This window comes from Arvicola amphibius, chromosome 6 (assembly GCF_903992535.2).
Source record: "Arvicola amphibius chromosome 6, mArvAmp1.2, whole genome shotgun sequence".
NCBI classification, from domain to species: domain Eukaryota; kingdom Metazoa; phylum Chordata; class Mammalia; order Rodentia; family Cricetidae; genus Arvicola; species Arvicola amphibius.
The window spans coordinates 38,271,893-38,297,720 of NC_052052.2; the positions used below are offsets into that span (position 1 = coordinate 38,271,893).

Here is a 25,828-nt window from a genome sequence, read left to right on the forward strand (position 1 = left end):
AAGTCAGTAGAGGAGTGACCCATCTATTAAACAGAATATATTTCTGTATGGCCAAAAATGGTTTATTAGTTACACCACACTAAATAGCATGTATTCCTCTATCAATACTGTATGATCGATAAATAGATCCTTTGAATACTCTAATTTATTATTTATAATTAAAATTGCACCCAAAAAATCACAGTAATAAAAAAACATCAATTTTATAGTTAATGTCCTAACCCTACCTTGAGGAAAACTCTGCTGTAAACTGTGATAAGGCATCTCCTCCATTCTCTGCGTTTTCTGGCACTAAAAACAAACAAAAGAAAAAACAAAAACAAAAAAACAAAACAAATAGACACAAAAAACAAACCACATAACATCTAATCCCACATATAAGAAATATATTTAATCAATAAAGAGGAAATAAAATTAAGTGTAGCTTCTGTGATATATCTGATGGGATATTTTAACATACATCAGACAATTTTATCAAGCAGAATAAAAAGAATCTTTTTTAAAAAATCTCAGTGAATAGATACAGTTCTGTTAAGCATCTAAATTATGTGTCATCATCAATTAGGATTTTAATGTTTTCTTGAAATAGATACCTTGTGATTAAATTAAATAAATATTTGAAAATATTTTAGAGAAACTAATTGGAAAACTGCCAACTTTATGTAACTCTATCAATTTCTGTCAAAAGGAACCCCCTAATTTTACAGAGTGAATAGGCCACTTAAGGATTTACTTTGAAAGTCATTTTGCATATAGCATTCTTTATTATTCTCTACCATACATCTCAAAAGCGAAAATGAGAAAGATGGCACATATATTCTACTTTTTTCCTTCTTCAAATGGATACCAACAATGAGTAAAGGTACTGATAGTGTTCTCCACACTGATGTCACTGACAAGGGGGAAACAAGTCCTAGAACAGAAAGTACAGGTGTTTGCCAATCAACTTTTAAGGTAAAAGTCAACAGAATCGGAAATAATACACTGAAATATTTTACTACACATACTTCTGGACATTCTTTACTAGTGCGTTGGAAAATATGGAGGCTTAGTAAAACCAAAACTCAAGACTATGTTTCTAATGAAGCATGTCTACCTCTTACATCTCACCTCTCTATACTAAAGGTCAGGAAGGGATTTTAAATATCTGTTGTTGCTAAGTTTAGAACTAGAAGGGAGAATTGCAATGTTGGTTCCATAAAGTTACAAATACTCACTCATTGGAGATTTTCTCAGGGCAGAGGATGGCATGCCAAATACTTCTCCATCATCCACTCCAAATTCTGAAGCATCTTCAAAGTCATCTCCATCACTATCACTAACCATATGAACATCCGTGCTTTGCTATTTAAGAAAAGTACTGGTTAGATTCACATTGCCTTAACATATCAAATTATAAAGTTACATTACTGTAGTAAGATAAAAACTTTAATAAGAAACCATTTCTTAGTGTTAAATTTAATATTCTCCATTTTAAAACTTACAAATATTACTAAACTTGTTATGAAACCTGCAGTCCAAATATCAGAGACTGACAAAATGAAGGGGAGTTATAAACTCACCAAGGACAGAGATTCTTGTGATAGCTCTAGTGTGCAGTATGCAAGTAAGTGCCCCCAAACTAGGAAACGGATACAACTAGAAAAGTCAGAGATAAATGGAAGCCACAAGTCTCTCAAAAAGCTCTCACTGTCTATATCTGGCAAGAAGGAACGAGATAGCATTCAAACTTGTCATTGTCTTACTGCAGTAAACCACAGTAAGTCAGACATCAGTGAACTAACCTCACAGTGACGTTAGGATATACATAATATACACATCTATGAAATTCCATTGTAGTAGCATACTAGACACAACCTATAATAGCATGTTTTCATTCAATAAGCTCGTATTGAGAATTTACTATGTGGTTGGCGCCGATAAACTTACCCTACTTATTCTTTATTGGCAACATGGTGACATTTAAGGTATTATGAATACCAGTTTCAAAATTTGATTTTTATTCCCTAGATTAATAGAGTATTATAAAGTGTTAAGATTTAAAAAATCTGAACTGGGTTATAAGTACCAATGAGTGTTCAAGCCTTGGCTGAGATGAGGGTCCAAGCAAAATATCTGGTTAAATAGCAATCCTATGTGTACAAATGGCCCACAAACACTACTTTGTAAATGAATTATTTTTTCAAGACGGGTTTCTTTGTGTAACAATCTTGGCTGCCCTGGAACTCACTTTGTAGATGAGGCTGACCTTAATCAGCCTCAATCTCCTCAGTACTGGTATTAAAGGTGTGCACCACCACACCTGGAAGGAAATGAATTTTTTACCTTCTAAAATACGGTTCTATGTAAATAAGTTGTAAAAACATAGAAACTATTCGACCACTTAGTCTGTATAGAAGAGCATAACTTAAAAATAACAGAAAAAAAGGTAGATTTCTTTTTAAGTGTTCTGTGTGTGTGTTCATGTATGCATGTAGAGGTCAGAGAAAAAATTTTAGGAGTCAGGTTTCCTTCCACTGTGTGGGTTCCAGACATCAAACTCAGGTCATCATGTGTGGCAACAAGCACGTTTGTCCAGTGAATAATGCTGCCACCCTGCCTCTTCCTCTTTGCATCCTATTGATAGCTGGGTACTGCTGAAACATCTTAGGACTCTGCTAATTATTATAAAAGCCTTAGTTTTACATATAATTCTAATCTTATCATTAGGATTTTGTCCTACAGAATCAAGATATCCTCCTGGTTTAAATATTCCGCATTTTTTTAAAAAAAAATCCAAAACCCTTCCCCACCTCAAAAAAATCTTATTCATTTACTTTTTAATCTATCTATTTGTGTGTATGCACATGCATGTGCTTTGGTGCACATATGGAGGTCAAAAAACAAACTGGAAGTACCTCCTTTTACCATGTGAGTTCTACACATAGAATCCAAGTTCTCAGACTTGGTTTCAAGAGTCTGTATCCTCTGACCCTCTTGCCCACTTAAAAGCTATGGTAGGGTCCCTCATCAAAAAAATACACTAGATGAACATTTAGTGTAAGATCAGCAGTTCTCAACCTCTTAGTTGCGACCCCTTTGGAGAGGGTCAAATGACCCTTTTACGGGGGTCACCTAAGACCATCTGCATATCATATGTTTACATTATGTTTCATAACAATAGTAAAATTACAGTTACAAAGTAACAACAAAAATAATTTCATGATTGGAGCGTGCCACATGAGGAGCTGTATTAGAGGGTCGCAGCATTAGGAAGTTTGAGAACCACTGTATAAGATTCAGTCAACTATCTGTCACATGATGGTGCTATTCACATGCAAGTAGAAAGACACCAAAGCCCACACTCAAAACCTCACAACTTCCACTGACTAGGCTGCCATCTCAGTATCCACTGAGTCTTGCTTAGTGGTATTTAACACTTCAAGAGCGACAGATGAAGAATGGAGGTTGAGAAACACTGGGCAGAAATGTGGGGGTAGAGAATATCCCATATATACTGTTTTCTTTCTCTCTCTCTCTCTTTCTCTCTTCTTTCTCTTTTTTCTCTTGTTGTCCTGTATCCACAATGTTTCTCCAAACAGAGTTTTCAAATACTACACTTCCTATAACAACAGAGCCTCACTTCATAAACAATGGTTTTAACTTTCTCTATGATACAGTACTTAGCTTTTATACAAAGCATGAAATTCCCTTAGAATCTCAGAAAATAAAATCGTACAACTACAACCTCTTCAAATAGAGGTATCTAAAGCCAATTTTATTAAAAAATATATTTCAAATATGAATTATTGAAGTATCTGCAAGAATGAGCTACTTAATTATGTATAAGGAACTACCAATCTCTTCACATTTTCTTAGCAGCTACCTAACAGGTTAGGAAAAGCATTTTTATAAAAACGAGATAAACAATCTTTTCCCCCATTAATGTTTGTTGATAAGAAAAGATAATCTTTTGGTATCCATTATGGTTGCACTAAAATCCTTTGAATCTTGAGAATCATTGAATTGATTTTTGAGCCAGTTAAGAAAATCTGATACTCTGTTTGGCTGCTCCAATCATTTGTTCATTTTGCAAATCCCCACTTTTAAATCTGGACTTATTTAAATGATAATAGGCTATGATCTTCCAGTAGCACTGTATGATTTGTGCAGATAATTATGATGCTGACCACTAAGTTTTATTTATTTATTTTTTTTATTTTTTATTTTTTTTCCCCTCATGGTTTATTTTTTTCACATTTAAAAATTTCCATCTCCTTCCCTCCTCCTCCCCCTTCCCTCCCCTCCTCCTCCCCCTTCCCTCCCCCCCTTCTCCCCCTTCCCTCCACCCATACCTCCCCTCCCTCCCTCTCAAGGCCAAGGAGCCATCAGGGTTCCCCACTCTATGCTAAGACCAAGGTTCTCCCAACTCCCCCCCGGTCCAGGAAGGTGATCGACCAAGCTGAGAAGGCTCCCACAGAGCCCGTCCATGCAGAAGAACCAGAGCCCAGCACCATTGTCTTTTGCTTCTCAGTCAGCCCCCATTGTTGGCCACATTCAGAGAGACGGGTTTGGTCGCATGATCCATCAGTCCCATTCCAACTGGGGTTGGTGATCTCCCATTAGTTCTGTCCCACCGTCTCCATGAGTGAACGCACCCCTCTAGTTCCTGACTTTCTCCTTCATGTTCCAGTGCTCCAATGTGGGGCTCAGTCACCTTCCCCATCTGTCGCCAGATGGAGGTTCCCTCACGGTCCTGACTTTCTTTCTCATGTTCTCTCTCCTTCTGCTCCTCATCAGGACCTTGGGAGCTCAATCCGGTGCTCCAATGACCACTATGTTTTATAACACATACATTTTAAGACAAGTACCTGGATCAAGAAAAACCTCCTGGAGGAGATGATAGTCAAACAGTTTGAAATAAAAATTGAGAACTATTTATGGCTAGAAACCAATTATGAGTGAGTACATCCCATGTTCCTCTTTTTGGGCCTGGGTTACCTCGCTCAGGATGGTGTTTTCTATTTCCATCCATTTGCATGCAAAATTCAAGATGTCATTGTTTTTTACCGCCGAGTAGTACTCTAATATGTATATATTCCACACTTTCTTCATCCATTCCTCCACTGAAGGGCATCTAGGTTGTTTCCAGGTTCTGGCTATTACAAATAATGCTGCTATAAACATAGTTGAACAAATGCTTTTGTAATATGATTGGGCATCTCTTGGGTAAATTCCCAATAGTGGGATTGCTGGGTCCTGGGGTAGGTTGATCCCAAATTTCCTGAGAAACCTCCACACTGCTTTCCAAAGCGGTTGCACAAGTTTGCATTCCCACCAGCAATGGATGAGTGTACCCCTTACTCCACATCCTCTCCAGCAAAGGCTATCATTGGTGTTTTTGATTTTAGCCATTCTGACAGGTGTAAGATGGTATCTCAGCGTTGTTTTGATTTGCATTTCCCTGATTGCTAAGGAGGAACAGGGGACCAAACCGGACTCTCTGAATGTGGCTGACGGTGGAGGAAGACTGAGAAACCAAGGACAATGGCAATGAACATGAACTCTACAGCATGGACGGGCTCACTGTGAGCCTTGTCAGTTTGGTTGCTCACCTTCCTGGACTTAGGGGGAGCTGGGAGGACCTTGGACTTAACATAGTGAAGGGAACCCTGATGGCTCTTTGTCTTTGGAGAGGGGTGGAGTGGGGGTATGGGTGGAAGGGAGGGGAGGGAAGGGGGAGGAGATGGAAATCTTGAATAAAAAAACGAGAAAGAAAAAAAATTGAGAACTAATGCTTATCATTAAAACGAAAAGAACTGGATCTGCTGTTCCTTTTGGCAGACAAGTATGAACCACCTATGTGATTGAAACAGCAAAGCTCCATAGAGTGCCTATACCTAATGCAGACCTCGAATACAGATTTCACTGCTGCAGAATCTGTTTGGGAAAGAACAATGGTGTTGAAAACAATTGTACAATACATGGGGGAAATCTCAAACAAATAACTGGGTATTTAAAAATATAGAATTCAGAAACGCAAATTGAACTATCAGTTATATAGTAGAAATTAGATTTAAGGCCCACTTCATGAGCTGGAACTCATGTCTGATACTGCCTGAGTGGCCAAGAGTCTAGGACCAAATAGGCCATTGGCCTAAGGGAAATCAAATACTATTGTTCTGCTAAAGGAACAACAAAACAAAATAATAAAATGACTCTTAAGAAACATTCTGCTAGCCAGGCGGTGGTGGCGCACGCCTTTAATCCCAACACTTGGGAGGCAGAGGCAGGCGGATCTCTGAGTTTGAGGCCAGCCTGGTCTACAAGAGCTAGTTCCAGGGCAGGGTCTAGAAACTACAGGGAAACCCTGTCTTGAAAAACAAAAACAAACAAACAAACAAACAAACGAAACATTCTGCTACACCTATAGATCAGTGCTTCACTCAGTCATCATCAGAGAAGCTTCAATTTGCAGTGGATGGAAACTAAAACAGAGTTTCACAAATGGACAGTGTACAGAGAGTGAGAGGCCCTGGGACACTGTTATGAATGGGATGTCTTTATCAAACCCTCCCTCTGTAATGAGGAATCTATTCCAGAGAGAACATGGAAGAATAGAGAGTAGAAGACAAAGAGGTAACAGATGACTCCAAAGGAAACACTGTCCTTCAGAGGCAACAGGACTTCTAGACATATGCATTCACAGAGACTTAGGCAGCATTCACAGTGTCTGAACATGGTTAAGCCAGGAAGGGTCTCAGCGCTGTGTTGGGTAAATGGACATAGGCTCTCACTCCAACTAAGACGCTATCTGCATTTGAAACTCACTTGAAAAGAAAAAAAAAATGAAGTTTCTCCAATAGAGCCTCACTGGGTGTATTAACCACACTTCAGGGTAAGCCTCACAGACGGCTAACACAAAACGAATTTGATGGTATTTTTATAAAGTTTTCATCTCAAATTTTGTTTGGGCATCTCTGACTTATTTGTTCTTTGTTTATATATTCTGTCTTCCATTTTCATGAATTTGTATATGAGGGTTTGTGTGTGTGTGTGTGTGTGTGTGTGTGTGTGTGTGTGTTTCTTATTTTTGTTTTGCTAGGTTACTGTTTGCTTGTTTTTTAAAGAGAGAGAGAGAGAAAGGAAGAGTGTGGAGTTTAGTGGGTAGGAAAGAGCTAGGAATAACTTGGGAAGGGTAATTACATAATTTTCCCCATTCCCTTTCTTTCCTCTAACTTTTCCCCTCTATCTCCTCCCTGGCTTTTCTCTCTTTCTCTCTTCCTCTCTCCCTCTTTTCCTCCTTCCCTTTACTTGTTGTTGTTGTTGTTGTTGTTGTTGTTGTTGTTGTGTGTGTACATAAATAAGTCTGAGCAGTCAACGTAACTTTCCAGGTATATATTCAGCAACCAATTACTGTGCTCTTCTCTGAAAGGCTATTTTTCCAACTCTCAGAATTCCTTAGTTGCCTAACAGTTCCTTGTTGAGGTCCAATGGGATTTCCCCTTTTCATGTTAGCATGTCACTTGGGGACAGCCTTGTTCAGGTTTGTTTAGGCAGCCATGTTAGGGAGACTTCACTGGTGTAACTTTTCTGACATTTCAGGGAGAAAAAAATGTCATAGCAATTTCCCTGTTGCTCTAACTCTTAGAATCTTTCAACCTGACTTCCACTATGGTCCCTGAACTGCAGCAGTCCTGCTGGAGTGGGCTCCACAAGGTCACTTCTCTATTTTCATTTGTTGTGGTTTGCGTAATGGTCTCCTTTTCATCCGTTTCAAGGAATTTTTGGTGTTGTTTGTTTCTGTGATTTTCGGATGAGGTGAGATCTAGAATTAGGTGTATGCACTTATTTTTAAAGGGCAACTTTAAAGTCAAGCCAAGATGGTGCACACCTTTAATCCCAGCACTTAGGAGGTAGAGGCAGGTCTCTGTGAGCTCAAAGCCAGCCTGATCTACAAAGTGAGTTCCAGGACAGCTAGGGATACATATAGAAACCCTGTCTCAAAAAAAAAAAAAAAAAAAAAAAAAAAAAAAAAAACCCAATCAATCAATCAATCGAACAAACAAAAAAGGTTAACTTTTAAAAGTTACATTTACCTTAAAACTATAACTATGGAAAGGAAAATAAACCATGACCAACCCAACAAACTAGAATTTAAAATCAAAAGAATTGGGGCTTTATCATATCATATTATCATATGATATGATACCATATCATGTTGCAAATGACTTTGTATGAGTGTCTTCACACTGTAATTGTAAAATGTGACTAATACAAACCCCTAAAATTCTGTGAAAATTCAAAGACATGACATCTTACAAAAATTAATAATATAGGCTAACTTTAAAAGTTGAATTCAATTTTAGTCACATGGTAAGAAGAAGCCAATGGTAAATGAAGTGAACAGAAAGTAAGGTATCAGGCTTCTAGTGGAACATACTGAGAAAGAAAAACATTCCATTTGAGAGGAGCTAGGCTTCCAAGGTTTATTTAATTTGATAAGTGTGTGTTGTATATACACAGCATGGCAAGCCATGTGTGCCACAGTGCACACACAGCGGTCATAAGACAATTTGAGGGAGTTGAATCCAGGGATAGAATTCAGGTTGTCAGTCTTGACAGCAAGAACCTTTACTTGTTTAACCATCTGTAAGAGTTTTCTGTTATTGATTTTGTTTAGTTTTATTTTAAGATGAGAGAAAAGACTAATAGATAGAGATAGAGATGAAAAAATTCCAAGAGAAACCCATGCCTGCTAGATCAGTATTACAGAAAGGTTAGCAGGAGTGGAATCAAAATAATGGATAGAATAAAACCTCTAATAGTGAAGGAGCTTCTCAACTAACCAAGGCAAATAAGCAAGTTTAATACTGATATAAAAATAAATCTTTTAAAAAAGCAAAAAGAAGAATTCATAAAAATCCTTACAAATCACATCAACTGGGATTTAGCCAATGTCCACTACAACAGGTATTATGTTCACTGAGCAATGATGGGAATTAGTGTGTGTAAAGAAATAGGTCACTGGAGAGCATGGTGAATCCAATTTTCTTTTTTTTTTTGTGGTTTTTCGAGACAAGGTTTCTCTGTAGCTTTGGCACCTGTCCTGGAACTAGCTCTAGTAGACCGGGCTGGCCTTGAACTCACAGAGATCCACCTGCCTCCGCCTCCCAAGTGCTGGGATTAAAGGCGTGTGCGACCACGGCCCGGCTGTGAATCCAATTTTCTATATATTGATTCTGATGTGAGCACTGAAAGCAAGATGACTAAGAGACAGCCAACCCAAAGGCATATTTACCTGTGGTGCCACACCATGTACTTCAGCCTCCTGCCTCTCACCTTATACTCTTTTTATCAAGTATTAAAACTAGACATAGCCACCCTCAGATATGGAGTGAAACAGTGTCACTGCCATATCCCTAGCAGACAGCTCTGTAGATGAGCTATAGTAAGTGTGTCATCAACTTACTATAGGAACTCTTTCTCAAGATGCACCATTCTAAATAATCTCTTGCCCGTATCATGCCCAACAAATCCTTACCATTAACATCAATTGTTCACTCTAAAATATTAAATCTGTTCCTTTACACTACCAATTTCTAGTTCAGGAGCTCCTTACTTCTTTCCTCATTTAGGGATTTTTACTATACATTTAATCCTTCAACTCTCTCATTCTTCACATCTGGACAGTTATTATTTTGCCTTTTACACTTTGTTGGCTCTTAGGTTGAACTGCATTAAATTTACGAGCAAACGCGGCTAAGAACAACCATTACATCTCTAGAAAATCATTATTATTACTTACATACAATATGTTGTGAAACAATGTCTCTCCTAACTGAACATTATACACTTATATACTCCTCACTGTTTTCCATAATCACAGTATCATATCCTAGTCCTACAGCCACTGTGCAGAATTTCCCTTTCTCCACACTTTTAGTAATACTTCATAGTACTACTACTAGAAATTAGTAGCAAAGCATTTTCCTAAAGCCCGTGTGTCAAATGATTGGGCCTACTGAAGAATGGCGAAACTTTATGGCAGGAGCAGAAGCTTTTTAGTTTAATGCACCATTACCAGCCTATTTTCACATTTGCAGCCTATACTATTCAGGTCTAATTCAAAATACTGTCCAGACCAACTTGGGAAGAGTTGCCCCATTATTTTTTTTCTAGCAGTTTTCTATTTTGGGGGTCATATGTTTAAGGTTTCTTCTTGTTGATGTTTTAGATTTTTTATCTTGGGAGAATTTTAAGACAGGGTCTATTAAAAATCCAGAATGGCCTACAGCTTGCTATATAGCCCTGGATAGGTCTCAAATTTGAAATCTTCCTACCTCTACCTCCTAAATACTGGGATGATAAGTGTATAATACATCAAACATTTTCATCCTTTTCTGATTGATTTCTATACATAGTTTGAGACAAGTGTGTAATTTCATTCTTCATTTAGAAGACACAGTCCTTTCCCCCACTGCATGATATTGTGCTTATTGTTGGAAATAACAGAACTGGTATACTGAGATCCTTCCAGGGGCTTGACTGTATCCAGATAGCATATGTCCGTTGTAATGCCAGGACAAGACTGACTTGAATTCATCTTTTAGTGAAGGAGAAAATATCATAAAGCCTAAGCTAGCTATGAACTAGCTATGCAGGTGGGACTGCCCTTGAAGTGCTGATCGCCTGCTTCCATTTTCCAAGTGACTGGATGAAAGGGATGAGCATTCCAAGCCAAATGTTATATATTAGCATTATGACATCATTTTGAAATCATGTTGTATGACTTGGTAAGCTTTGTTCCCTTTGTGCAACATTACTTGACTATTTAGGGACATCTAAATGTCTGTGTGTGTGTATGTTTGTGTGTGACACAACCAACATTTTGGTAGAATCGCTTTAAGTTTCTATCATTCTGGGTAATACGGACATTTTAACATTAACTTTAGATTCTATAAACATGAAATAGTTTACCATTATTGGTATCTTCAATTTCTTTCAAAGCTTTAGATGTACAGATTTTTCAATTCCTTTATTTTTAAGAATTACATATTTGTTTCTACATATAATTAAATAAATTTATAGCTGCTTTAAATGTAAAACGTCATTTTAATGACTTCTGTTTTGAGTAATTCATTGTGGAAGTGGATTGGATATGCTGCAGTTTTACTGGATTTATCTGCTCTCACATTTTTGTTGTTGTTTCTTCTTTGGGGAAGAGAGTGGAATCTTTAAAATTTTCCTTTTATAAGGTCATGTCTTTGACAAACTCAGACAATTTATTTCCTTCCTATTTGGACAACTTTTATTTGTTTATTTTCATTAATTGTTCTGATAATATTCTAGTTCTAAGTTGACCAGAGCAGTAACATGAGTCTTAATTATAAATGAAAATTCTGCTACTTTTTAACAACCATTATAATGTTGGCTGCATGTGCTTGCTGAGGTTATTTTTTTCTGTACATAAGAGTCAACTGAAATAATTACAAGATATGTCTTTTATTTTTTTAATTAGGTGTATCACAATTATTGACCTGATGGTGTCATCTCAGGTATAAATTCTACTCAATAAAGGTAGACAACCCTTCTAATGTGCTGATAAATTTGGTATTCTAGGATTTTTGCATCAGCAGGTATCAAGAGCATTGAACTACAATTTTCTTGACTTGTGCTTTTCAGGGTTTGGCATAATAATAATGTTAGTCTAATAAAATAAGCTTGGAGTATTCTTTTTTTCTTTAATATTCTTTTTATTTTCTTTTAAGGCTTTTTGAGACAAGGGTTCTCTGTGTAGCCTTTGCTATCCTGTAATTCACTCTGTAGACCAGGTTGGCCTTGAACTCACAGGGATATGCCTGCCTCTGCCTCCCATGTGCTAGTATTAAAGGCGTGTGCCACTGTTGCCCAGCTTCTTTAATAGTCTTAAAGCTTAAAAGACATAGGTATTATTAGTTCATTACATGTTTGGTATAATTTGGTAGTAAAACCACTGAGACTTGAGCTTTTTGATCATGAAACTTTCTTTAAAATTCAATCTCCTTATTAATTATTAGTCTGTTCAGATTTCCTTTTCTTTATTATTCAGTCTTGGTAGAATCTGCATTTCTAGGAATTGAGCTATTTCTTGTAAACTACACAATCTGTCTGGATATAAATGTTCAAAGGACCATGGTCCTAAGCTGATCTGTGAGGATGTGTTCCAGGATCCCCAGGGGATGCCTAAACTCTCAAATTGTATCAGACATATATATTGATGTCCCCCCCCCCAAAATAGTTATACATAAACTTAATGTTATTTTCAACTTAACTAAGCATTTATCATGGGCTATTATTGTAGCCATAGTTTTTGTGGTACAAAGCACAGTAGCGAAATTGAATAAATTTCTATTATTCCTTTCATGGTTTTGTGAAAAGAAGATCCATTCACATTGTAGATCTTACAAACCACAGCATAAAGTCTATATAGCTGTTGGGTTATATATTATAAACTATATAGACTTTATGCTGTGATTTCTAAGTTTTTACCTTTCCCCCCAAAGCAGTGGTTCTCAATCTTTCTAATCTGAGGCCCTTTAATACAGTTCCTCATGTTATGGTGACCCACAACCATAAAATTATTTCAGTGCTACTTCATCACTGTAATGTTGCTACTGTTATGAATTGTTATGTAAATATCTGATATGCAGATGATCTTAGATGACCTCTGTGAAAGGGTCACCTGACATTCCCTTCTCCTTCCCGGCCAGGGTCTCGACCCAGAGGCTGAGAACCACTGTCATAAAGAAATCACTACAGTGTTTCTTTTGTTCTGTTTGTTCAGTTTGATTTAAAATGTAGTACAAACTCACTGCCTCCCAGGAGCTAGAGAGATGGCTCAGACACAGCAGTTACATGGCAGCTTATAACTTCCTGTAATTCCAGTTCCCGTGGATCAGACACCCTCTCCCGGCCTCCACAGCCACTGAATGCACATGGTGCACAGACATGCATATAAACAACACCCATAAACATAGAATAAAAAGAATGGAAAAAAGTTTATAGCTTTCAAATTTGGTGCCTCCTCAAGGACTTTAAGGCTGGATAATCTGTCCATTAAGCTGTCCCTAAAACTGCTACATTGCAGTTTGTTTCTCTGATTTTGTGAAAAAGTCTGCTTTATACCTTTAGTATTCCAATATTGGTTATGTGTGTGTGTGTGTCCCCTTTTAAAGTCACAATGACTTCACAGTATGAAATAGGAGGCTACTGATTAGCTTAAAACATTAAGTCATAGTAATTATGCTTTCTTTCCCATCCTTTTAACCAAGATCAAAGTTAGGCACAGAAATGTTATCTATAAACATGGTACAGAATTAAGACAATGCCTTTTAATATAGGAATTGTCTTTTAATATAATACAGGCCATACGGATACATGAAAACAAATTAAAACAAAGATAATCCATCTTATTTGCTCCTTGATATTGTTCTACAGGGTCCATGTATACTGCTATCAATGAATTAGGGATTTATTAGCTCTGAGTATCTTGGTGTAAAGTATATACTGTCAACTTACAAGTTACAGAACCTGGGGGCTCATTCCCAACAAAATACACTCAATAATGCAAAAAAAAAAAAAAAAAAACCTCTTTGTTAAATTGACAGCTTTGTGTAAAACTCATCCAAACAACAATCTGTCTGACTTCTGTATGTTGAAATGTGAAACTAGCAGAACAGGAACACTTCAGTAATAATAATCTTGCATGGAGAGTTTCTGCCTTTAAAGTTTGACTGAGACATCATTCACGGTACATTAACTTTACCAATGCATAGCAAAGGGAGAGAATAAAAAGAACAGGAAGTGGGTAGGTGAGTGGAGGACGTGAGCCTTCAGTTCAGTGGAAAGCCGGCCAACAGGCTTACCTCTTCTGATTGCTCACGGGTCTGCACAGGTGAAGTTCTTCTTCCCACAGTAAGTCGATGGCAGGGATAAGAGAGCCCTGATTCCGCAAGACAAATCTGCAGGAAGTAGAATGTATCATTTTAAACAAAGTGCAGTTATCTTTCATAGATGAATTTTCTATTTCTATTTTTCCTATAATTTCTGGAGAGAGGTTAGAAAGAAAGCTTACTCTATTAGCCTGGGCATTAATTACCAAGAAGGCTTTGAAACTCTTTAACTTTTCCACACCTAAGATATTATGATAAACCAGGCATGGTGGTGCACACCTTTGATCCCAGCAGTTGGGAGGCAGAGGTGGGCGGATCTCTGTGAGTTCAAGACCAATCTGGCCTACTGAGTAAGCTCCAGAATAGATGGAACTGAGTAGACCCTGTCTTAAAAGGGGGGTTGAAGGGCACTGCGGCAGTCAGGACTAAGTCTCATTAGAAAACAGAACCGATAGGAGAAACCAGAAATTGTACATAAAACCAAATTATACAGTTGCTTTGAATACCAATTCCTACTGTATTCCTACCGCATTCACTCACAGAATAAAATCCCAGTTTCCTAGTTTCCAGGATACATGAGGAAGAGTATTTGCCAATAGCAATGATGTCTTTATTTTACTACACAGTTACAATGCTATTTATACATCAATACTAACACACAATTGTAAAGATTATAAGGGCTTATGAAGCTAAAATACACATGAAGAACTTACATGGTTTACATTCTGTTTACAATCCTTATTACCCTTGTAATCAAGAACACTATCCAAAGAATCTATCCTGCTTAGCAAAAACAATTAAGTAACATTAAGTAACATTTTTGCCTACTAAAACATAGTATATCTGATAGTAAATAAAATAAATTGAGGTTAAAATTGAAATTGTCCAAACATAAAAAAATATGACTGAAGTTTGAGTTTCATCATAAATATCAATTAACTTTTAAGGAACTGGATTCAAAGAAAATACACTTAAAAATTTAAATCTGTTTCATGATTAGTATGAAGAAAATACAATGGAAAAGGGTAACTTCAATATACTTAACAAAGCAATTTTGAATGCCAATAGCTTGTGGTGATTATCAGTAACATTTTTATAGCATTATAGTGCATGTTAAATATGATTTATTATGTAATGGTATTTTATTCTCATGTTATCTCAGAGAACTGTGTCTACAGACTATTTACATTTCACGTCATTCTAACTATGTAGAAGTAAAACATTGTGGCACACATTGTAACTTAAGTTCTGGGGGACTGGAGGGGCAATATCTTCTTCAGGCTTCTGTGTGCTATGTATGCACATGGTATACTTACTTGCAGGAAAAATACACATACACATAAAATAAAAATAAATTATTCTTAAAAACAAAACAATGCTTAAGGTTGGAGGTGGAGCTTAGTGGAAGGGCACATGCTCAGTAGGCTTGATTTCCATCACTCAAATCAACAAAGCTGTTGAACAACCAAAAAATGTGCGGGTATCCCAGGCAAAGCAAAAGGCACACATTTTTTGTATTTAATGCAATGACATAAGCCAAACTTTCTTTTATTAACAGAAATAAAATATGGTATTCTTGGCACACCGAAAATATCCTTTTGGTAACTTTGGGAGGTGTGAATTAATGTGACATAAAGTGAAAAAAATACAAATATCTACAAATTAATAAATTCATAGGCAGCAGACAATAGTGGGTGAGGCAAAACTAGAATTCATATATGTTTCAAGCCTAATAATTTTAAGTCAAATACTGGAATGAAAAATACCAACTTCACATAAACACCTAAGTATGCTCAATCACATGTGAGGTGTGCTGACACACATAAAATGTGCTGAAAAAAAGTCATGTGTTTAGCCAGGTGGGATGACACACACTTTTAATATCAGTACTTGGGAGGCAAAGGCAGGAGTGTGTCTGTGTGTTCGAGGGAAGCTTGTGTTTTCCATATCACAGGTGAGAAGACTTAAATGGGTTCCCCAGTAAAAGATCAACCCAAAGGGTTTTGGAATACAGCATGGTTGGTAGAGTATTTGCCTAGTATGAACAAGACCTAAGGTTGGATCTCTAGCTCCACACAAACTCAGTGTGTACCTGTTACCCAGATCTGAAAAGTTAAAACCAGAGGTTCATTAGAATATAATAACCCTTGGTCATACAAAGAACTTGAGGCTAGCTAGTCTTGGAACAGAGAGACTTAAACAACAAAAACCAAAATCAACTTAACTCAAAGATTCTGTTATTTCATAATTCATTTCCACATTGCTTAATAAATGCTGCCTAAATAAATGAGAGGCTAATTTTTTGATTAGATATAAAATATAGTGTCTGTCTTAAGGGAACATGTATACCAGGTGAGAAGAGAGATGAACAAAACAACAAGCATGGACTCTTCTGGAGATGGGAAAGTTGGAAGGAGTATATTTTCATGCCTATAGCTCACTGGCTAATTATGCTAAATGAACTCCCATTACACAGCATAACCCACTACACTGGAATCTGAGAATGATGAGTCTTCACAGCAGTGTTAAAGATAGGGTAAAGTGATGGCAGATAACTAGGAAAAACAGCTTTCTCTGTGTTTTCACAGTCCTTTACATCCACGATATTTTGTACCTCTACCTGTCTTTTAGTGTATATCTTTGTGTGTGTCTCATTTCCTCTTAGACATATGGGCAGGATCTTTTGCACTTCAAAGGCCTTCTGGTACTTAGTTTGACAAATGGTCAAAACAATTGTTATTTAGAATCTAGTAATTCAGAAAGACCATGACATACTGTTTTCCTAGACAAAAATATTACACATAGAACTGCTGAAAGATTGTTTACTAGTTCTTAGAGAGGTCAGTCATAAGTAGGAGTTCTTCATTTCTGCCTTCTCATTAATAAGCACAGATCAATTTATCACAGGGAGAGAAGTATCTAAGTAAAACTCAGAATACAGTCTAAAACCCAGAAGACACTCAAAAAAAAAAAAAAACCCTTACTGTAAAGACACAGTAGTGTTGGTTTTAAAAGGATATCATGGTATTCAGTTTCTCCAAAAATAATGTTATTTATATTGTTTAGTCAAGATGGACTTTCATTTTTAAAAATATTACTTAAGAATGACTGCAGTAGGCTCTTTTGGGCCACCAACCAGCTGGCAAATCAGTTTCTTTTTATCTATGCTTTGCCTCAAGGCTTTTCACCTTTCTTCCATTCAGTATATCTTTCCTGTTTCCTCCCTGTCTGTCTAACTGGCTGGCAGCTGCCTGGCTTCTGGCCCCAGGCATCCCCCTTTCTTTTCTCTAGATTTCTACTCCTACTTATTCTCTCTGCCTGACAGCACTGTCTATCCTTCTACTGCCTAGCCATTGGCCATTTAGTTTTTTATTAGACCAATGAGGTGTCTTTTGGCAGGCAAGGTTAAACAGCAACACATCTTTAGGTAATTAAATGCAGCATAAACAAATGTAACATATTTTCCAATTTAAAATAATATTTTACAACATAAAATAATTTGCAAAATGGCAATCTCTTGGAAGAAAAAAAATACTCATTACAGCCTTCATATCTTATGAGTGAATACCATCAGATTGAGCCTGAAATTATACTTAAAATAATCATGAGACATAACTATATAATAAACAAGACAGAGATCATATTTGCAACTCATAGGCAGATAGGACAAAGTCCTTGTAAGCTTTAATTGTAAGAACTGTACAAGCAGAAAGTCATTCTGTTTAGTACTCTCAACTTTATCACTAAGAAAATTGTTAGAGAATTCCTATAGATGAATAAAACATATCTGAGGTTAAAATAAATAATTCTAATGATATATATGTATATGCCAATAAAATATTAACAGTAATACAATTTTACAAATTGTGGAATTTGTAAAATTGTAAAAATATTATCAGAACTATTCCAGACATAAATACAGTTTTGCCCTGAAATGTCCATCAGAAGATAAGAAGCTGCTTTATCTTGAGTACTTACAAAGACTGTCTGTCCTACTACAGGCTGTCTGTTCAAACATTCTACTTCGCTCTACAATACACTGCGTGTGCAGCAGATTATCCTACAGTAACCCCAGTCACTGATGTTTCAAGAGCTTAGAGACCACACGTGAAGAATGGCCAAGAAGAAAAAGACAGCAATGCCAATTTTATGCCGGCTCACAGATATCTAGCTTCACAATCTCTAGACTGAATGTATTTGTAAACAAGCTTGTAAAGATACCTTAAAATATTTTGGGAAGACAGTAATACACTTTAATAGGACAAATGAAACTAATAAATGAAGGAAGCCAACTGTCCTAGTAATATATTGCACAGCATTTTCTCTCAAAGAAAGAAGGTTTAACTAACAGGTGAAAGAAAATGCCAAGTCCACGGTAGTTGTCCAACAAATAAAACATTATTTTGAAAATGAATACTTGTGGCTTGGGAAAATAAAAATAATGGGAGCATTATGATACACTGAGTCAAAAGGTACTGAACCACAAACTAGTGTAAAGAGACTATGCTAGCAAATATTACTAGTAAAAATGGTGTTTACATAGGAAAATGCATATAAAGTTTGAGTAAAATTATTTCATGAAATGTAACAGTGGACCAAGGAAACATCTATAAGCTGATATTACATATTATCATAATTTTTACTATGTAGATTTTTTAGACTACAAATAAATGTTAAACCAACAAAATATTTATTCATTTAAGTTGTTCCAAACACCGCTTAAAAATATCTAAAGGACTCTCTTAACAGTAGTCACAGTTTGAAAATAAGATCACAATTTTAAGCACAAAGGAATGTATTGGGCAAGTTTACACAGGCCACAAGAAAACGACTGGAACATAAGGATAGCATTATTTTATAAGTTTGTTTTAAAAAGAAACCACCAACTGAATTTTCTGTTTAGCAATTCAAGGAAAAGATGAGGATTCAATGTTTCAGTCGATTGCCAAAGGAGCAGAAGATGTCTGGGTATGGAATTTTTGGGGGTGACACCTATTAATTTTATATGTAAATGGGTGTGATGCTTCACATACAGATGCACTATACACTGAACATTCAGGAACAGACTTCTAAACTCAGTGTGTCTGACTCAAATTCATTTCTAGAACTCACTACAATGAATACTCCAGCTCCCCTGTTAGTTCTTATGATTGAAGCTCTAATCTGAAATTCTCTTGGCATTTGGTCTTCTAAATTCTTAACAAAAAGGAACACTAGCACTTCTAAGTCATAACCTTGAAACCCGTGTCCCCATCAGTTCATTGCCTCTCACAATGCACATGTACTTGGTCCATCTCTAGAAGTTTGCAGACTCTTAGTACTCCCTACACTATTCAGCACTCCAAAGTTGAAAGCCTCTTCCGCAACTCAAGGTAAAATTTTGTGAGCTACAATAAAATCAAAACTAAGTTACAGATTTCCAATATATAATGTTACAAATAAACATTCTCATTCTAGAAGGGAAAAAAAGCAGACATGGGATACACAGAAATGAATAGTTAGATCATAGCAGGACTGAAACCTAGCAGGGGAACCACCAAATCCTACAGCTCCATGTCCATCATCTGGGGCAGATGATAGGATGATGATAGCATCATCCAAACAGTTTTGGTAAGCCCACCCTGCATTCCTGCTGTGTGCAATACATAAGCCTCTCTCTTGAGATGGCTCTGCTCTGGCTACAGCTTTTCCTTCGCAGATAAACCACAGTCCTGGCATCTCCAACATTCCGGAGTGTTGTGGAATATTAATTTAAGATGTGTTACATTCATTTATGCTGTAGAATATTTGTTTAATGATACAAAGATGTGCTGCATTCTTCTATATTTTATGATTTTTTATTTTATTTTTAAAACAATCGCATTTTACAAACCAATTCCAGCTCCCTCTCCCTCCACTCCTCCAACTCTTCCAATCTTCTCCTCAACCCACCCCAGCCACTCCTCAGAGAAGGTGAGGCCTTCCATGGGGAGTCAACAAAGTCTGTCACATCATTTGAGGCAGGAACAAGGCCCTCTCTTCTGTATCTAGGCTGAGCAAGGTATCCCTCCATAGGGAATGGGCTTCAAAGAGCATTTCAAGCACTCGAGATAAATACTGGTTCCACTGTTGGTGGCCCCACAAACTGTTCAAACCACACAACTGAAACAGACATTCAGGGGGCCTAGTTAAGTCTTAAGCAGGTTCCACAGCTCCCACTAGCTCGGGTCAGCTGTTTCTATGGGTTTCCCCATCATGGTCTTGCCCTTTGCTCATAATATCGATGAGTGGATTCCAGGAGTTTGGCCCAGTGCTTAGCTTCTTCCATTAGTTACTAGATGAAGGTTCTATGATGACAATTAAGGTAGTCATCACTCTGATTACAGGGTAAGGGTATTTTTAGGTAATGTCTCCACTATTTCTTAGATTATTAGCTGGGGTCATCCTTGTGGATTCCTGGGAATTTCCCTATTGCCTGGTTTCTTGCTAACCCCATAATGGCTCCCTCTTTCAAGGTATCTCTTTCCTTGTTCTCTCTTTCTGACCTTCATCCAACTTGACCTTCCAATCCCTCATGTTCTCCTCTTCTCTCCCCTTCTCCACTCCCCACTCCACTATCACTGTCCCCCTTCCCCAAGCTGCCACTTTACTAAAGAAATCTTGTCTACTTCCCCTTCCAAGGGGGTCCATGTATGTCTCTCTTGGGGTTCTCCTTGTTTCCTATCTTCTCTGGGATTGTAAACTGTGTGTTGGTTATCCTTTGCTTTATGTCTGATAGCCACTTATGAGTGAGTACATACTATGTTTGTCTTTCTCTGTCTGGGTTACCTCACTCAGGATGTTTTTTTCTAGTTCCATCCATTTGCCTGCAAATTTCAAGATGTCATTTTTGTTTGTTTGTTTGTTTTTAACATTGAATAGTACTCCATTGTGCAAATGTACTATATTTTCTTTATCCATTCTTCAGTTGAGGGGCAGCCAGGTTGTTTCCAGTTTCTAGCTATTACAAAGAATGCTGCTATGCATTCTTTTATGTTGCATTTGTTTAATTCTGTAAAGCTGTGTTATTTGGCCTGAAGCTGAGCATTCAATAGTAAGGCAGGAGAGAGAGGACAGGTGAGAATGGAAGGCAGAGAGAATAAAAGGGAATAGAAATCCTGGAAAAAGAAAAGCGAGGAGCTGGAAAAGGAGGAGAAGAGGACACCAGAGACTCAGCCAGCCACAGAGTAAGAAGAAAAGAAAGGTATACAGAATTGAGAAAGGTAAAAAGCCCATGGGCAAAACACAGAGAAAAGGGATAATTCAAGCTAGAAAAGCAGGCTAGAAACAAGCCACACTAGGGACATATATTCTTAAGTAAGAATAAGTCTCTATGTATTTACTGGGGAGTTGGGTGGGGGGCCCACAAAGAGTAAAAAACAAACAACAACAACAACAACAACAACAACAACAACAAAACCCCTGCTTCACTGGGGTCTCCAATTACGGAGACCAATGTAACTGAGGTTACTTTCAGTTTCACACAGTGGACCAATGTGACTCCCTTTCAGGGACTTTGGTCCTACCCCACATTATCTGGCCTCAGCAGGATACATTCTGTTGCAAGCTTGCTATAGAGCCTGGGAACCCTAGGAGACAGTTGCATCAACTGTGTACAGACCCTGAGAAAACAATTCCCTTGGAGGTTGTTTTTAAGCAGGAAACCCTTGAGTGGCATTCTAAGTTCAGGTTTTCTTCTTGCAATGAATCTGTAATTCCCTAAGATGAATTGTCCCAGGGAAGAGCACAAAGTTCCTCTTTACTATGATAATCTCTTCAATAATCACAGCTACTTACTCAACATTCACTTTGCCAGCAACTTTTAAAGTCCTCCTTTCCTTGCTAAGAGACAGTTTCCCTATCTTTCTGCTCCACCTTTTGCTTTATCTTAACATAGACCCAAATAAGAACTCTAAGCGGTAACCAACCAGAACACAGCCTGAATGCTATCCCATCTTCAAACTTCTCTCTAAACAAGTTAGTGTTTCTGTTTCTATATTAGCCTTGTTCTCAGGACATGGTGTTAATATTTTCTATCAATATGTTTATGAAGGAAACACTGTATGCTTTGATAATTACATGAGAGGGACATAAAGAAGATTCCAAAATTTGACCTAATAGTGCTTTTGTGACCTTTCAGTACTTTCAAATAACTGTGATTTTATTTGTAAAATGGTATTTTCACATAGTACATAGCTTAACAATTAACAACTTTTTGTTCTCTTTTAAAGATACGATCAAAGACTCTCAAGAACTTTACTTGTATCAATGAGCATTTAGCACTGAGATTAACTTTTTATTTTATTTTATTTTTTTGAAACAGGGTTTCTCTGTGCAGTCCTGGTTGTCCTGAAACTCTGTAGACCAGGCTCATCTTGAACTCAAAGATCCGTCATCTGTCTGCCTCTGCCTCCCAAGTGCAAGGATTAAAGGTGTCAGCTACCACACCACCTGGCCCAAATTAATTTTTTAGAGTCAAATATTTAATTAAGATAATATGTATCTAGAATTTTATAAACAGTAAATATATTTTCTTAAAATGTAGCATGATGGTCAGCTTGTACTGATTGTCAACTTTATAGGACCTGGAGGAATCTAGGAGATAAATTTCTAGGCATGTATATAAGGCTGTTTCTGAGTTGGTAGCTCAGGTGGGAGGAGCCACTGTGAATGTGGGTAGCACAAGTTTAGTGGCTGTGGTTCCAGGAGGAAGAAAAGAACGCACTAAAGCTGACCAGCACTCATGTCTTTGCTTCCTGAAGAGTGTGGCCACCTTTCTCACTTCTTTGTCATGATTAGCATTCTGTCCACTATGAGTCAATGTATACCCTCCGTAAGGTGCTTTTGTCGATTATTTGCTCACAGCCACAACAGTAACCATTATAAGAACTGGAATACAGACTACAGTTGTTACTCTGAACCTATTTGGTTGTCAGCAGGCATTTAGAACTTCAAGCTACAGAAGCTCTAAAATGTTGTTAAGCAGACCTTAATGTCCCATTTTGTTGGAAATTCAGAAGACCAAATGCCAAGAGAAATTCAGATTGGAGCTTCAATCATAAGAACTAACAGGGGAGCTGGACTTTACCAGGGATTGGACCAGAGGTTCTTTGTCTTACATTGTGGCAAAGAATCACCCTGGGTAGTTATTAAGGAATTAAATTATTACCTTTTGGTTTTTAAGACTGGGTTCCACTGTGCAGCCCAGGCTGGCTCCAAATTGAGGTTCTCATAACTCAGTCTCTCAATTGTTGGGATTACAGATGGTGTGTGTTACTTTACACAGCATAATTAACATTTTAAAGATGTGACTACTAAGCTTATATAAATGAAGAATCTTACTCAGAGCCATGCAGGTAACTACACAAGGGAAGATAGAATTAGCACAGGACAGTTTATGTTATAGACAACTGTAGTGCCTTACTATATATAGTTCGTCTTGTGGTCTAATAGACAATAACAATTTTCTTTGGCTTCATTAAAATAACCACACCTATTAACTTTCACTTATAGGTACTTTATAGCAAGTGCTTCTTAAACATACAAAACTCTGCAAATTTAGGATTATGGTTGCATAGGACACAAGCCAAGTTTCAAGAGACAGAGCAATTTATCCAAGTGGAACTGGACTGGCCTCCAGTGACTAGGAAACTTTCTACTACATCCCTGTTCTAAAATAAGCCACTTAAATACAAAATGCCCTGAAGGTGACTAACTGGTCACTCTAAAATTTTGAGTATATAGTCTGATGGTGCTGACACACACCTCTAATCCCCTCACTCAGGAGGCAGAGGCAGACGGATCTCTGTGTTTGGAGCCAGACTGGTCTACACAGCCAGTTCCAGATGGCCAGAGTTACACAGAGAAACCTTGACTTCTCAAGAGCTGTGTGTGTGTGTGTGTGTGTGTGTGTGTGTGTGTGTGTGAGAGAGAGAGAGAGAGAGAGAGAGAGAGAGAGAGAGAGAGAGAGAGACAGACAGAGACAGACAGACAGACAGAGACAGAGACTGCTGAACTCATAGTTCGGCTAGAAAAATCAATGAATCAATAAAGTCAAACTTAGTCATGAATCTTAAATTTCATTTACTGCCAACCAGAGTATAAATCAAAAGGCTTATTTTTTTTATTCAAAAAAACCAAGGGTTATTTTTCCCCTTTTAAATCACTTGTGTGGTAGAAATCACATAGCTTTAATTTGCAGTAGGTTGAAGCAAGCTTATTAAGAAAACTAGCTACCAAGTGCACATCCACTTGTCTGGGCTAGCCCACTGCCACATTTTTGTAGCAGGGTTAAATAGCAGTTTAGTCACCTCACAAGAAAGCACACTGTTTAAAGGAAATTACTAATAATATTCTGGAACCACTGGAATATTAAAAGGAGATGTGTATGTCAAGATCAATTATCTATGAAACCCCCGTGAAAATAGCTTTAAAAACTATTTGTCACCAGGCTATGCTGTGTTATAGTCTTCAATTGATCCAGCAAGTTGGTAAGACTTAATGAAATAAAGAGCAACAGTAACAAGTCTTGAGGTGTTTGCTATGAACATAATCACATATGCTGATACCAAATGAGGAATCAGAGTTGGAAGAAAACTAATGGCTGCTAAAGGGCTTCCCTTTTGATCCATCAGTTATTATTACCATTAGAGATCCTTACACTTCATCATGTGCTCATCATTGATAAACTTTGCTGATACTATTCAGAGAGAAGCTATCAGTATGCCCACTCCTAGATGCCTACTGGTTGTTCTACACATCACAAAAAAGATTCCAAAATGAGAGGACATTCCCTGCCCAAAAGTTTGAGTTAAGCCTCTCATTTACAAGGAAGTATCAGCTACAAATGATAAAGCTCTCTACCTGAGGCTTATCAGGTTGACCGATACCAAAAGGCTTTAAAATTTTGCCATTTAAAATCTGTTTAAGCTCCCAAAACCAGATTACACCATGGGGACATGAAGACTAGAATAAGCACTCTTATTAGTAAATATGAAACCACAATATTTTGGACTTGGCAATTTTAATTCAGTTGAGTGCTTTAGACATTCTGAATCATTTCAGAATATCAGACTACTTGCCATGAGCATTAAATTACACAATAAAAACTGCAGCCCTAATAGCAGATCAGTCTGAGTCTACCAGTGGCAGCATCTCTCTACATCTGCTTAGAGAGAACAGTCAGTGTTACCTGTAGAAAGTATTAACTTCAGGAAAGTGGGTAAGTTGTTATTGATGAGGAACTGTAAATCACAGAAGCCACTTGAGCTGAAGGGAGGATTCTAATTCTACTCATTCCTAGAAAGGCCAAGAGCCCAGCTGTGAAGGAAAATACCTCTTTGTTTCCAAATTCCTGTCACGATCACTTCTGTCATTTCATTGCTTCTGAGCACCCTCTGGCGGAGGGCAGAAGAGAGAATAACTCTCACAAATGTATGGCTTCTAATCCAAACTTTGGGGAGGGGGAGGCGGGGGAAAAGATCTGGAATGTGTGCAGATTTTTCTTGTCTCTCCATATTACTCAATCGTTTATAGCTAGTTGATGAATATGCATAAACCATATAGTTATTTACAGTCTATAATTTAGTCATTCAATCAACACTTACGTTCTTACTACACATCAAAATAGTATATAGATAACCTGGCTTTGATATTAATGCTATTTCCTGGGAAAGCTGTTTGATCTCATGAGATCTCAGTTTGCTCATCTGAGACAGGAGAATGACCTCTGTTGACAGCAATAAAAAGATGATGCCTGAAAAAGTGCCTAGCGTAGTACAGATAACTTTGTAACACACACGCACACCCACATTTTGTCTTTGGCTCAACTCCTTGACAGACAGCAGGGTCACCTTACATGTTTCAGTTACAAGGCCTGTTTCTTTAATAGTCTAACC

At 37.4% G+C, this 25,828-nt stretch overlaps 1 protein-coding gene across 2 annotated transcripts in view; it reads right to left on the bottom strand.

Moving 5' to 3' along the window:
* The window catches only part of Faf1 (Fas associated factor 1), a 278,068-nt gene that overhangs the window by 98,635 nt on the left and 153,605 nt on the right, over window positions 1-25,828 (bottom strand). For both annotated transcript variants that reach the window (XM_038332461.1, XM_038332462.1), the window contains exons 9-11: window positions 13,887-13,982; window positions 1,218-1,344; window positions 228-291 (exon numbers count right to left, since the gene is read on the bottom strand). In XM_038332461.1, the coding sequence (XP_038188389.1) occupies window positions 228-291; window positions 1,218-1,344; window positions 13,887-13,982 (287 nt within the window). The remainder of the gene's footprint in view (window positions 1-227; window positions 292-1,217; window positions 1,345-13,886; window positions 13,983-25,828) is intronic.